At 28.7% G+C, this 12,580-nt stretch overlaps 1 protein-coding gene across 1 annotated transcript in view; it reads right to left on the bottom strand.

Annotated features, from left to right (window-relative positions):
- LOC113560999 (dopamine D2-like receptor) overlaps positions 1-11,877 on the bottom strand; it is a 249,554-nt gene extending 237,677 nt beyond the window's left edge. The window contains exon 1 of the mRNA XM_026967162.1: positions 11,505-11,877. Coding sequence (XP_026822963.1) covers positions 11,505-11,843 — 339 coding nt within the window. The 5' untranslated portion in view covers positions 11,844-11,877. The remainder of the gene's footprint in view (positions 1-11,504) is intronic.
- Between the last annotated feature and the right edge of the window lie 703 nt (positions 11,878-12,580).

Raw genomic sequence — 12,580 nt, 5'->3', positions numbered from 1 at the left:
CTATATATATTAAATTGTTATCTACGTATAAATACTCTTAAAATTAATAACAGATTATTTTATTGAAAAAGGTATTTACTTGAACTCAAATATGACCGATTTCAGTATCAATATTAACATAAATATCCATATTACTAATATAATATTAGTATATCCACCTAACACAATACTGTAAAATAAGAAATCACTTTGAATCAGTGTGATTATATAAAAAAATGTTACATTTTTGTATAATATATATAGCACTTATATTTTTTATGTATTATTTATTTTTTTTTTTAATTATCGTGCCCACGCTTTTCTTTGTATATTTGGCTTCTACATGATTTTTATCAGTGAAGCCTAGTATTTATTTCTTTGTAGAGAAATTAAATAAAATAAGTAAAATATTATAAAGTAGTATATTTCAGTTCACATTAACTTCCCTACATTTTTTTAATATTAATAATAATTAATTTTTGAAAAATAGTTTTCTAGATTAAATATTAAATTTATAAGAAACATAGTATTATATAAGAATTATGCACAAGGAAATATTTAATAACTACTTTATCGCTTAACTACCTAGTTACAACGTAATAAACTTCCAATTATTCAAACATGTAAACTATTAAGTACTATATTTTGTTAACATTTTAAAATAGATTTGTGTTCTAGAATTATAAATATAAAATTCAATAATAAATATTAACTGTCAAAAAGTTGTGTAGGTATTATTTTTATTATGGGTGATAAAATTATTATTATTATTATTTAAATTATTTCTAAATTATAAGAAAATATAGACTTATGATAGTGTAATATTTAAAAAATATCAATTTTTTATATCAATCTATAAATATACATAAATATTAAATATGTGTTGAATGATTAACTAATATAAATGATTAAGTTTCATAATTTGATTTCCATTTTGGATAATTATTTATACTTTTTTCTTCTACTAAATTATAATACACTTTAATTATTAAATTCATAATGTAACGTAACAAATATTGAAATATTTTTTAATCTTTTGATAAACAATAATAAGTTTAAATTAAATTAGCTTTTATACATGAGTTTTATAAATATTTAATGAACAAAACTTTACTAAAATTCTAAAAAATTAAAAAATCTAAGATTAAATTAAATAATATTATTAAAACAAAATTAGCTTAAAGCTAAAATGGTTTAAACTCATAATTTATACAAAAAGTTCTATGTAAGCGTATATGTTTATCATAGAATACACAATAAAGTATTAAATTTAACAAGTTCCCAATTCTAAAAAAATTTACTTTAATTTCATAAATCATTCTACAATAAAACAAATAATTCAAACAACTTTTTTAAAATGATTTACTTTAGTTTTTCTTATCATTAGATATTTCGTTTAAATATTTATTTAGTACCTAGCTATTTAAACATCAATAAATCTCATAATTATTTAAACAAAATTATTATTAATATTTAAGTATGAAGATTGGTAGGTATTTAAAATATTTTTATACAAATATTACAAAATATTTATTTTATTAACATGAAAATCATAAAACTTGGACATTAATAAATATACATACATTATCACATTTTAATGTCTATGTAATTACAATATAATACTTGTTCGATTACGTAGAGATGACTTTTGTTTAGGTTGATAATATGATATGATATAATTAAAAAATATTTTAAATTGTTATACGAATTAATGAAATTACCATAATTATCGCTTAATGAATACGTTTTTTCAATTATATAAACCTATAAAAAATAGTTTTCTGATATACGTATCTTACATCATCAATAGTTTTAGGTTTTTGATTTATTTGTTAATAAGATATGGATTTTATTCATCATTTTCATGTAAATTTTATAAGCCATAGAACTCATAACTAATAATATATAATAATTTTATCAAAATGTAGCTATTAAATACAAAAATATTTTTTTATATAAAGTATTCTAAATGCAATTTTAATTTAACTATAAAATTAATTTAAAAACAAAATATATCTATTCATACAACCATATAAGTCTTACAAAAACATAAGTAAAAAAATTCAGAAATAATACAAACAAGAAATAACAAGAAAGAAGAAAAACCCAGAACAATTATTATTTTAGCACGATTTTGTATCTCTGCGATTTATTTGTGCTGAATTTCAGTACAGTAACCGATGTATAGTTCTTTTACAACGTATTAAAACGTGAAGAATGAAAAAGGGAGAAAATATTTCAAAAAGCATTAGATGGATAAAAATGTAGCAAAATCTTTTCAGTAAATTTAGTAACAATCGCCTTCAAAAAACATATGGTTAAGTAAACGTTTTATAGTTCTTTTGAAATAAAAACAAAAATAATTTAACATTAACCAATAACTATTTATCTTAATAAAAAGTATCGCATTAAATATTTCTAGAAACGTAATCGAAAATATACCGTTTGGTTTATTTTATTATTAACATTAACATTACAACCATACTGTTATCCGAGGCTTAATCACCTAGGTTACAACCATCTTCGCTCCGTATCAAAATATCTTAGAGAACATTTTCTAAAACACGCCGACCTAAATGGAGACTACTACCGCCGAATTTTAACTACCTATTAACTTACTATGGTATATATTTTTATTTTTTTAGTGCACTAATTCCTCCTCAATTTCCCACAATAACAACAGCCTCCTGTGACATAAGGTACGAACATCAAGTCCAATAAATAACCCAGCAGCCTAACCTATAGTAGAACATAATTGTCGTCACCGTAGCAATACATTATTTACCCCGAGAACTCCTAGTTGGATACGAGTCCAACACACCAACATCGCTCTTTTCCACGTCATGCACTCACGTCAACCATCACTATCAAACAATAGGACCCACAGCTCAGCCATAGCCACACGCTTAAATTAATTATAAAAATTTTTATCTTTTTAAAACCACTGTATAATATGTCATATTAAGTTCACCAACATCATTATTTTATTTTTGTAACTTATTAATTATGTATAACAACTGTATTTAGAAATGTATTAGTCAAATATAACAACTATAATAAACTTTTAAGACATTCTAAGTTATAGTTTTGACAAAATTGGAGATTTAAACGAAAAATCACGACTTCTTTTCCTTTAAAGATTTTAGTTATTTTGGTACAATTTAAAAAATTATAATCTTGGGGACTTTAAATTATTCATCATTACTTATTTTATTACTGTTACCAATCTTCAAAACATGCACCAATATTATGTTGTTTATACCACGAAACTATTCGTGCCGTTTTTTGGTACCTGTGCGATACCGATTAATAAGTTAACAACAACAATTTATGATATAAAATTAAAATAATTAGTAATACGTGATGTTTTTGGCAAAAATTAGTTCTTTCTTAGTTATCTTTTTCGTTAAATTTGTACATGATCATTCACAAATTTATTTATTTTCAATTTAACTGATTAATACCAGAATACCTTGATAAAATGCATATTATTTAAGTAAAACGATCTTTTATTGTGAGGGTAGATTAATAAATCACCATTATTATTGGTAAAACGACAAAATACATTTTAACAGAATAGACAATACGCAATAGTTATATTATTGAATAAAAACAGTATATGTATGCAGCATTTTATATTTTGTAAATCAAATAAAAAAAAACCCTTTAGGGATTGTTTCTGAATAGATGCTGTAGATTGTTACGTTAAACGTTTTACGTCGAGAGAACGAGTTTCAACGCGTTATGTTTGAATTCGTTTCTTTTCACGATGAACAATTTTCGGAACGCGAACTGATATCAACACTTCAGTTTTATGTGAGCATACACATGAAAGTACAATATATAAAAATGCATTTTGTATACATAACGCGTGTGTAATGGGACGGTCTGGAGAAAAATTACAGTCCCGGAAAATTCGAATTCGAGCGGGCGGTCCTCGATAACCGTTCTCCGACAAAAAATATATACATTTTTATTTTGTATATTTTTTTTTTAGCTGCAATGTAGCTCCATATTCACTGTGAAAATTCTCCTAATGCAACGATGTATGCATATGGCGCCCACGCCACGTAATACAATACCGTCTGTATATCATACTATATATATATATATGAATATTCAACGCGTAAATGTCTAACATTGTTTTTTTCTCTATATACGAATACTACAACTTCTATAACGTCTATAACCCATGTCTATAGTTCGTTGTCCAATAACGACAAACTCAAATAGGGCGAATGCCATTGCGTGAATTTCACATAATATGTTTTATATTATTTTACAGATATATGTATATAGTAATAGGTATACATAGTATAGTATATTATAATTTATAGTATACTAAATAATGATATATCAGATAAGTATTTATTATATATATACATATGTGTGTGTGTGTGTGTGTGTGTGTGTGTGTGTGTGTGTTGTGTATCTGCTTATCTCTTAAAAACGAATATTATATTAATCTAATAAGAATTATATATATTAAGAAAAAAAATTGACTTAATTTTATAAACAAAATGTATGTTTGAAAAACATATTGGAATCGATTAGTTTGCGAATAATTAACTTTGGAATAAAGTTTAAATGATTTCCGGTATAATCATTACATTTATTTAATCTTCTGTTTAGATCAAATACAACGAATAAGTATGACCATTATAAAAATAGCTTAATATTTTCTAATCTAGTGTTTATTATGATTATTAGATCTATGAAAATCTAATATTTAAATTTGTATTATATAACTCTCTATCTTCAATACAAGCAACACTTACAGGAAATACAAAAATCATTTTAAGCTTAAATATATACTTTGTTTAAATATTATTATTAATTAAAATTTTCAAAAATCTATAGGTTTTGACGCATTTATTTTAAATTTCAGCAGAAATGGTTAATTATTGACCCATAGTTTTAATTTTTAGGCCTTAACAGTGAATCAAAATATGTTGTTGATCATAATAAACCTTATCATAAATTCAATATATATTTTCATATTTACTTAATATAAATTACATTTTAATAATTATAAATAAATGATTGATTATCGCCAAAACTTCAAAATAATTGGGTTCAGCAATTATTATAATATCTTGTATCACAATGTCAATAATTAAAATTTTGGGAATGAATCCATTTATGTAGGTAGTTATATTAAGTTGTTATTCAAAGCGGCTAGAAATAAATCCTTAATTGCTTACCTAATAATAGGTGTAATTATATTTTAGTGTCGCTTATTATACACGCACTTCTCGCATTAAACAGTAAAAGATTTTAATCAAAAGTTATATTAACATAAACACACAATTACCTTCAAATTGAATACATTATAAACATGATATATTTGCTCACAATTAATTGTTGGTATAATATTATAACTATCAATACTGAATATAATATAAACTTGAAACATGATTCGTTTAGTCTGACTTAGAAATGTTTGATTAAATATGAAAATATTTAACAACTTAAGAACTGAAAAATATTGCAAAACATTTGTAGATTCTTCTACAAATGTAAATTAATTAGACAAATAATACTGATATAATTGATTAAAATTGTTTTTAACGTCATCATTTTATATATTACAAGTTGAATCTAGATGTATTGACAAAATAAAATTTTTTTAAAAAACAAAAATCTGTAGTTCGTTGGACGTTTTTAAATTATCTAATACAAATTAAAACAGTATCTTTACAAATATTAACAAAATATAATCTATTTCTTACTAAATAACAATAATTGTTGTGTTATTGAGCGTAGTTACTATAATATTACTATAACGATGAACAGTAGATATATGTTTCGGGTCACTTAACGAGTAAATATGTATATAATATATTACATAACATTGTTTTACATTAATGACCTCAATGGTTATTTTATTTATCTTTGAATAAACTTGCAAATATATCTAAATATTCGATATTAATTGGTTGTATGAAAATCACGATAGATGTTGTAGAAAAACGACCAATTCTGCAGTTATTTTTATACATTCCAGATTAAAGGTTAATAAACAATAAACAAATATTTTCCACAGCAGCCATTCTAAGCTAATACTATGATCCTTACAAAATAATTTTCAACATTCCATACAAGTACAACTAAAAATTCAAAAGAATGGAATATGCATTCATATTTATTATACAATTAACTTTGTGATTATTAAATATTAAACTATATTTTTTTATTACTTTTATATAAATTATTGTATTTAATTATCAATATTATGGATATATAAAAACATTAAAAACATTACGTATAAAAAATAATCATATAATAATATAAAACACTGTAAAACTTCCATTATACGATGTATCGTGGGTAACATAAAAAAGAAATTCATTAAATAGAATGCATTTAGTTCTCAAAAATATTTCGTTAAATGTAAGTTTATTATAATTTCATCTTAATTTTCGCTTATAGTTAAATAATTTATATTTAATAATAATATTTTAAACTTGAATACCAATTATATAAAATAAAATACTTCACCTAAAGAACAATATTAGATGATCATTTATCTACGAACATTCAGTCCGATTTAATTCCGACATAATAATTTGTCCAACCAAAAACAAATTGTGCATGACAGCATATCACTCATACAGTATCTGTAGTTTGGTCACGGTGAAGACTTGTAGTTCGGACAGACAAATAACGTATAATATATAGTATAATGTAGAATAACCCAAACACATGATATACAAACATCTCTTTGATAATAATCCCACCAAAATGTATGTTTCCAGATAGAATTAGTTGAAATCATCTAAAATCTAAGGAAAAGGTCTAATTTCGAATTCAGCATACCACGCATAGGGTGGCTTTGCACCCCCATTTTATAATTTAAACTATAATCTGCGAGGAATCTTTATGTATATAAATATGCATGTCTATGGCTAAGACTTAAAATTTATAGTTTAATTTAATCAAAAATAAAAAAAAACCGGGAAGTAAATTTACTCTGTTATGTATTAAATTTTTTCATTAAGCAGATCACTTTAACGACTATCTTGAGTTTTAATTTGAAGATAAATCAATGTATACTTAAAGCGATTCTAAAAAAAAAATATTAACTATCAGCTTATATTTCTAAGGATATTAATTTATAATTAATATACACATATTCAATACTTATAGCCATATATTTGACTGATAATAGTTAAAATAATTTTGGCAAAAATCGAATTTCATGTACTATTTAATATTACAAATATAATATTATATATTATAATATTATAAGACAAAACTGACGAATCGTAAAATGGTAAGAATAAATTTGTTGTATTAATAACATAAAATTAATCTAAATATTTCGATAATTTTATTATGAATAATAAATAATAATATGTATAAAGGTGTACACTTTCAAGTCCCACTAATCATTTTTAGTTTTATTGAATAACAACAATTTAACTATACCTTCGTTTTAGTATCTAATATAATCAAAATTTCAAAATGAAATGTCTATAAAAAAAAAAATTCTTCATATGACTTTTGAGATTTTTAGTCACCTTACAAAGAACCTTTTATTAAATTATCAATCTCTTTTTAACAAGCATACAAATAAATTATCATTTTCATTTAAATAAAAATTGTATCATACATTTATCAGAAAAAAAAAAACTAAAAAATCGACACATTTCCATTGTAGGCTTTTTAATATAAATAACACCAAAAGAGCGAAATTATTTTAAACATTTTGTCATATCTACAAATGTTTATAAAGAATAGAGAACAATTTTAAAGTATCAACTATTTCGATAGAATTTACAATCACATTTTATCATCACATATTCTATATTATAAACAGCCAATCCAAACGTTGTAGGACATTAGTATTCTGACGGACATCAAAGGATAATACGTAAATGGGTGGTGTGTCCCAGTGTCCTTAGCACCGCCCCAAATAACCCCACAAAAGATAGTTTATCAAAAATCCATAAAAATAAAATATTTATATTTATAACACAATATATATAATGTGAACTGTGTTTACCTATAAATATTAAGACATTAATGAAGTATACTAATCAATACATATACGGGGTAATTTAGTGAACTAACTAAACTCATTGTATCAGAAAACACTAGAGTTTTTGAAAATATTTCTTCTACATCATTTTAAGTCGTTACAAAATACATTTATGAAAATAAATATAATTTTTTTTCTATTTTTTACCATTATAAATATTCATTTTTTAATTTTATATTTTCAAACAAAATATTATTCGAAGTATGTCGATGTATAATAATCTCGGACAAGTAGTTTATTAGTTACAATAGTTACAATTATTTAAAGTTTCAATACTGGAGTAGTGGACCAACATTTTTTCGAGGTACCCCTAATGGCGTAACCAGAAACTTTGTATACAATGACAAAACAAATTACCCATTTGTTACATATTTCTTTTATTAAAAGCTTTTTTAAAATCATATTTTTAATAGGTGAAGCAACAACTTATTTATAAAAAAAAATGTGTTTAAAAATACTTAAATTTATTAAGTAATATAATATTATAGTATAGGCTAAAATAAGCGTTATCAATATGAGTGCTGACTACATGCCTTTGGATACCCCTGTACCACTCAACTCCACTTATCTAAATTTTAAATATTTATAATTCATAAACTACTCGTCCAAAATTAAATTTCTATGCATCAAAGTACTCCAACAAATATTTTGCTCTAGAATAATGAATTAAAAATGCATATTTTCGTTAAAGAAAAAGTAAAAAAATAAAACGATGAAAAATAGTGAAATATATATATATATATATATATATATTTTAATGTTTTTTAACGCCTTAAAATTATATAAAAATTATAATTTCAAAAATGTTCATAGTATTTAAAGTAATGAGTGAATTATGTTAAATATATTACCAGGTGAACTACCTATATAAAAAAATATATTTGTATTTAAACTAATTATAAACTAATTACAAAATATAAAAATGATTTTTTTAAGTTATGATCCAGAAACACATAGGTTCCATTCAAATAACTGTAAAATAATATTACCCATGCAATAAAATTTTGTTCGCTGAGGATTTAAAATATTATAACTTTTCTGCTTACGAGATTATAACGTGAAAAATTTCTTGAAATGGAGGGGGGGATGGTTGTCGACGAGTGGTGAAATAACCATTAAGTATTTTCACGGCGTATTTTTAAATAAATGAGATAAAATGGAAGAATGGTTGGTGGTGGTGGTGATGGTAGTGGTAATGATGTTAGAAGATACGACACTTTTATTTCAGAAGGAAACATGATAAGACAAACGTCATAATACAAAAGAAATTGTGGCCGTGGGTCTGTCAACCTCGCGCATAATAACATAGTAAATAAGATTTCCTCTCGATTATATTCCAGACGAGGCAGGCCTTTCCTACTGGTTGACGCGTTTAACGACGCAATGCGGAGCTGCTAATCGCAAATTTTTATTTCAATACCGTTTTCTACTGTCGTTATTTTGTATGTATATTTATTATTACACGACCCCCGCCGTATTGCCGTAAATAATATTTCCCACCTCCACCACCACGCTCTCACGAAATAATCACAATTATTTACATTTTGATACTAACACAACGGCGCGCTGCGTATCATATAATAATGTAGTAATATTGTATAGTTGCGCCAAAAGTGCGACCCATCAGTCGTAAAAATGAAAAGATCACCCACTCCTATATTATTCTTTCTCGGTTAGGAAACCAAAACCATTTAAACATCGAAAGGACAACGTCCGTTACTTGTGCTATTTCTACAAATGGTTTGTGCCTCAGATCGTAACCTAAAGCAGATTTCTATGGCAGAAATTGATAGTCAAATATAAATACTTCGTTGACGATTTCAAGCATATCTATCAACACTCACTCATCCCTAGCAACTTTCTACACAAATTTACGTCTAAGTCAGGAATTGAAACCTTGTTGTTTTTATAGGTTTTGGTATCAGTTTTATTTTATAGTATTTTCAATTGAAATTTATCAAGATTTCCAAACCTTAATAAAATATTATTGCTTTTTATATTATGTTTCTACTTAAAATCGAAACAAGATTTATACAACTAAAAGTAAAAGTAAAAATACAAATCTTTATTTTATTAACAGTTATTATTTAGAACCAAAACATAATATAAATTGTAATTTAACGCTGATTGTATGACGACGAGAAAGGACTGAAAAAAAACAAACCCTATATTAATATAGTTGGGCCCCCAAAATAAAATAATGCATTTACAAGTACTGTTAAACCTATAGCTCAAATTAAATTTAAATTTCGATTCACTAAAAATAAATAAAAAATAAAATAATGGCTACTCGATGTCTTGGTAGAATGTTTTTTCCAAACATTCCGTTTATTTTCAGTCTCTTGATCTAAATACAGCATTTTCCATTTATACTCTTATCCACGGTTCGCCTCGAAGACGTTTTCCGCACGATTGCTCAGAATTTTTCAAAGCCGTTTACATTCCGAAATGGAGAAAAATAGATGTTATCACGGCAATAATCGATAATTCTATATTAGATCATCATTTATTACTCAGAATTATACATAGTGGACGATTATCTAAATGTCAAATAGATGGGTATACCCAACAGCAAACCCAGATTAGAGAGAGGGGTCCAGGAAAAGCCATATCCCCTGGGCCATAAGGTTGAGATTATTTTAGGGGCCTCAATTTTTTTATTAATTTATAAAATTTTAATTATTATTTATTAAACATTGTGTGTAAAAGAAAATATCTAAATACCGCTTTTAGTATGAATAAGAATAATCAAAAAAAATTTAAACTTTAAAAAATTACAACTAACAACAATTATTGTAATAATAATTTTATTTTAGTCAAAGTTCATCTTAATTTTCTTCTTGGGATTTAATATAATATTATTATTAGTTTAATGAGAAATGTATAATACAACAATTTACTTCAGCGAAATTTAATGACAATAAGAATATCAATATAGACAATACTTGTATTTCATGTTGGGACCTAAAAAGCCTTAACTTGGGCTTTGTTCACTTCCCGACGAAGTACCTATAATTCGGGCGTGAAAAAATTCAAGCCTAATAATATGGAGTGGCATTGTACGGGATACGTTGTTATAGGACTTTGACAGTTGACATTATTATACGTCTTGTTGGCATTATTACAATAATATACGTGTAACGACAATATTGTAAAAATTTATTAAGCAAATCATCCTGGCACCTACCCGTTACTCCTGAACTAACCAATTTCTTTTCTTTTCTTTTCTTTTCTTTTTTTTTTACACGATTTGTATCCATTCGTACTTTCGCTAAAAAATGATTTTACCCCTTTCCCCTTTGACGTAAAATCGACTCTTCGGTGCGGCCGCCGCGACGACGACGCCGACCAAAAGTCGACCGACCGAATTCGGACTCTATTTCATTATTTTCGTCGTACTATTATAACATTATATCAAACGGCGAACGACGGTCCTGTCTGTAGTATTGGGACGCGCGCACAAACAGCGTTCGACACTCACCAGCACGTAGACGGCGAACGGCATGACGACGAGGGCGACCAGCAGGTCGGCCAGCGCCAGGCTGACGATAAAATAATTGGTGACCGACTGCAGGGCCCGTTCCCGGCACACGCTGATTATGACCAGCATGTTGCCGAACAGCGTGAGTATGGGGAACACGACCAGCCCGAGCGCCCAATAGTTTTTGACGATGACGACGACGGCCGTCTCCTCGAAGCAACCGGTGACGTTGTTTAACACGGACGACGGGGACGCGGGGAACGCGGAACAGTTGTCGCCCCCGGAATATTCGTCCGTGTAATTGCCGCCAAATTCGGAGCCAGTGCCGTTGCCGTACATCGCCGCCGCCGCGGCCGTCCGTTGGGCTACCGCCGCAGCGGCCGCGGTCGCCGCCCGGTAAGCGAGCAGCTCGCCCGTGGTCGTCGCGGTCGTGGCCGACAGCAGGCGCCGCCGCCGCAGCAGCCGCGTCACGTGGCCGCCGGGGCTGACGGCCGCGGAGACGCCGCCGGATGACGACAGTCGGCGTGCGTCGGACGCGCGGCGGTCATCGTCCGGAGAGGCGGCGGATCGCACCGGACCGGAAGATGGCGAGCGGGACGGACGCAATCGGCCAAAGGTGATGGCGACGAACACCCGCGGAAACCCGTGAACACCAACACCTACACAGACGCGGACGCCAACACCACCCCACCCACCGACACCGCGACTCCACTGTACCGGACGACGAGGACAAGATATTCTCTACTCCAAAGAGACGAGACAACAATAATATTATTATAGCGCAGAACACGCGACTCGCCGGCGTGTAAGCGGTACGACGACGACGACGACTACGATAATATTACGTGTGGGTGATGACGCGCGAAATCGTCCGCTTTTCCGCACACAACGCGCGCGTACCGTCGACTGATGGTCGTCGTGTCGCCCGTGAGAACGGACGCCGCCGCGTTAACGCTATTCGGCGGCGGCGGCGGCGGCGGAGGGTAGCGCGCGCGCGCTTTCGTTCGCCCGCTCGGCGTTTCGCCCGTCCCGTTGTCGCGGCGGCGGTACAACGCTCGCCGCCGTCCCGTCGTTAA

The sequence above is a fragment of the Rhopalosiphum maidis genome, chromosome 1 (genome assembly GCF_003676215.2).
Source record: "Rhopalosiphum maidis isolate BTI-1 chromosome 1, ASM367621v3, whole genome shotgun sequence".
Classification (NCBI taxonomy): Eukaryota; Metazoa; Arthropoda; class Insecta; order Hemiptera; family Aphididae; genus Rhopalosiphum; species Rhopalosiphum maidis.
The sequence above is the reverse complement of the archived record's forward strand: the minus strand, read 5'-3'. Positions and strand labels throughout refer to the sequence as shown.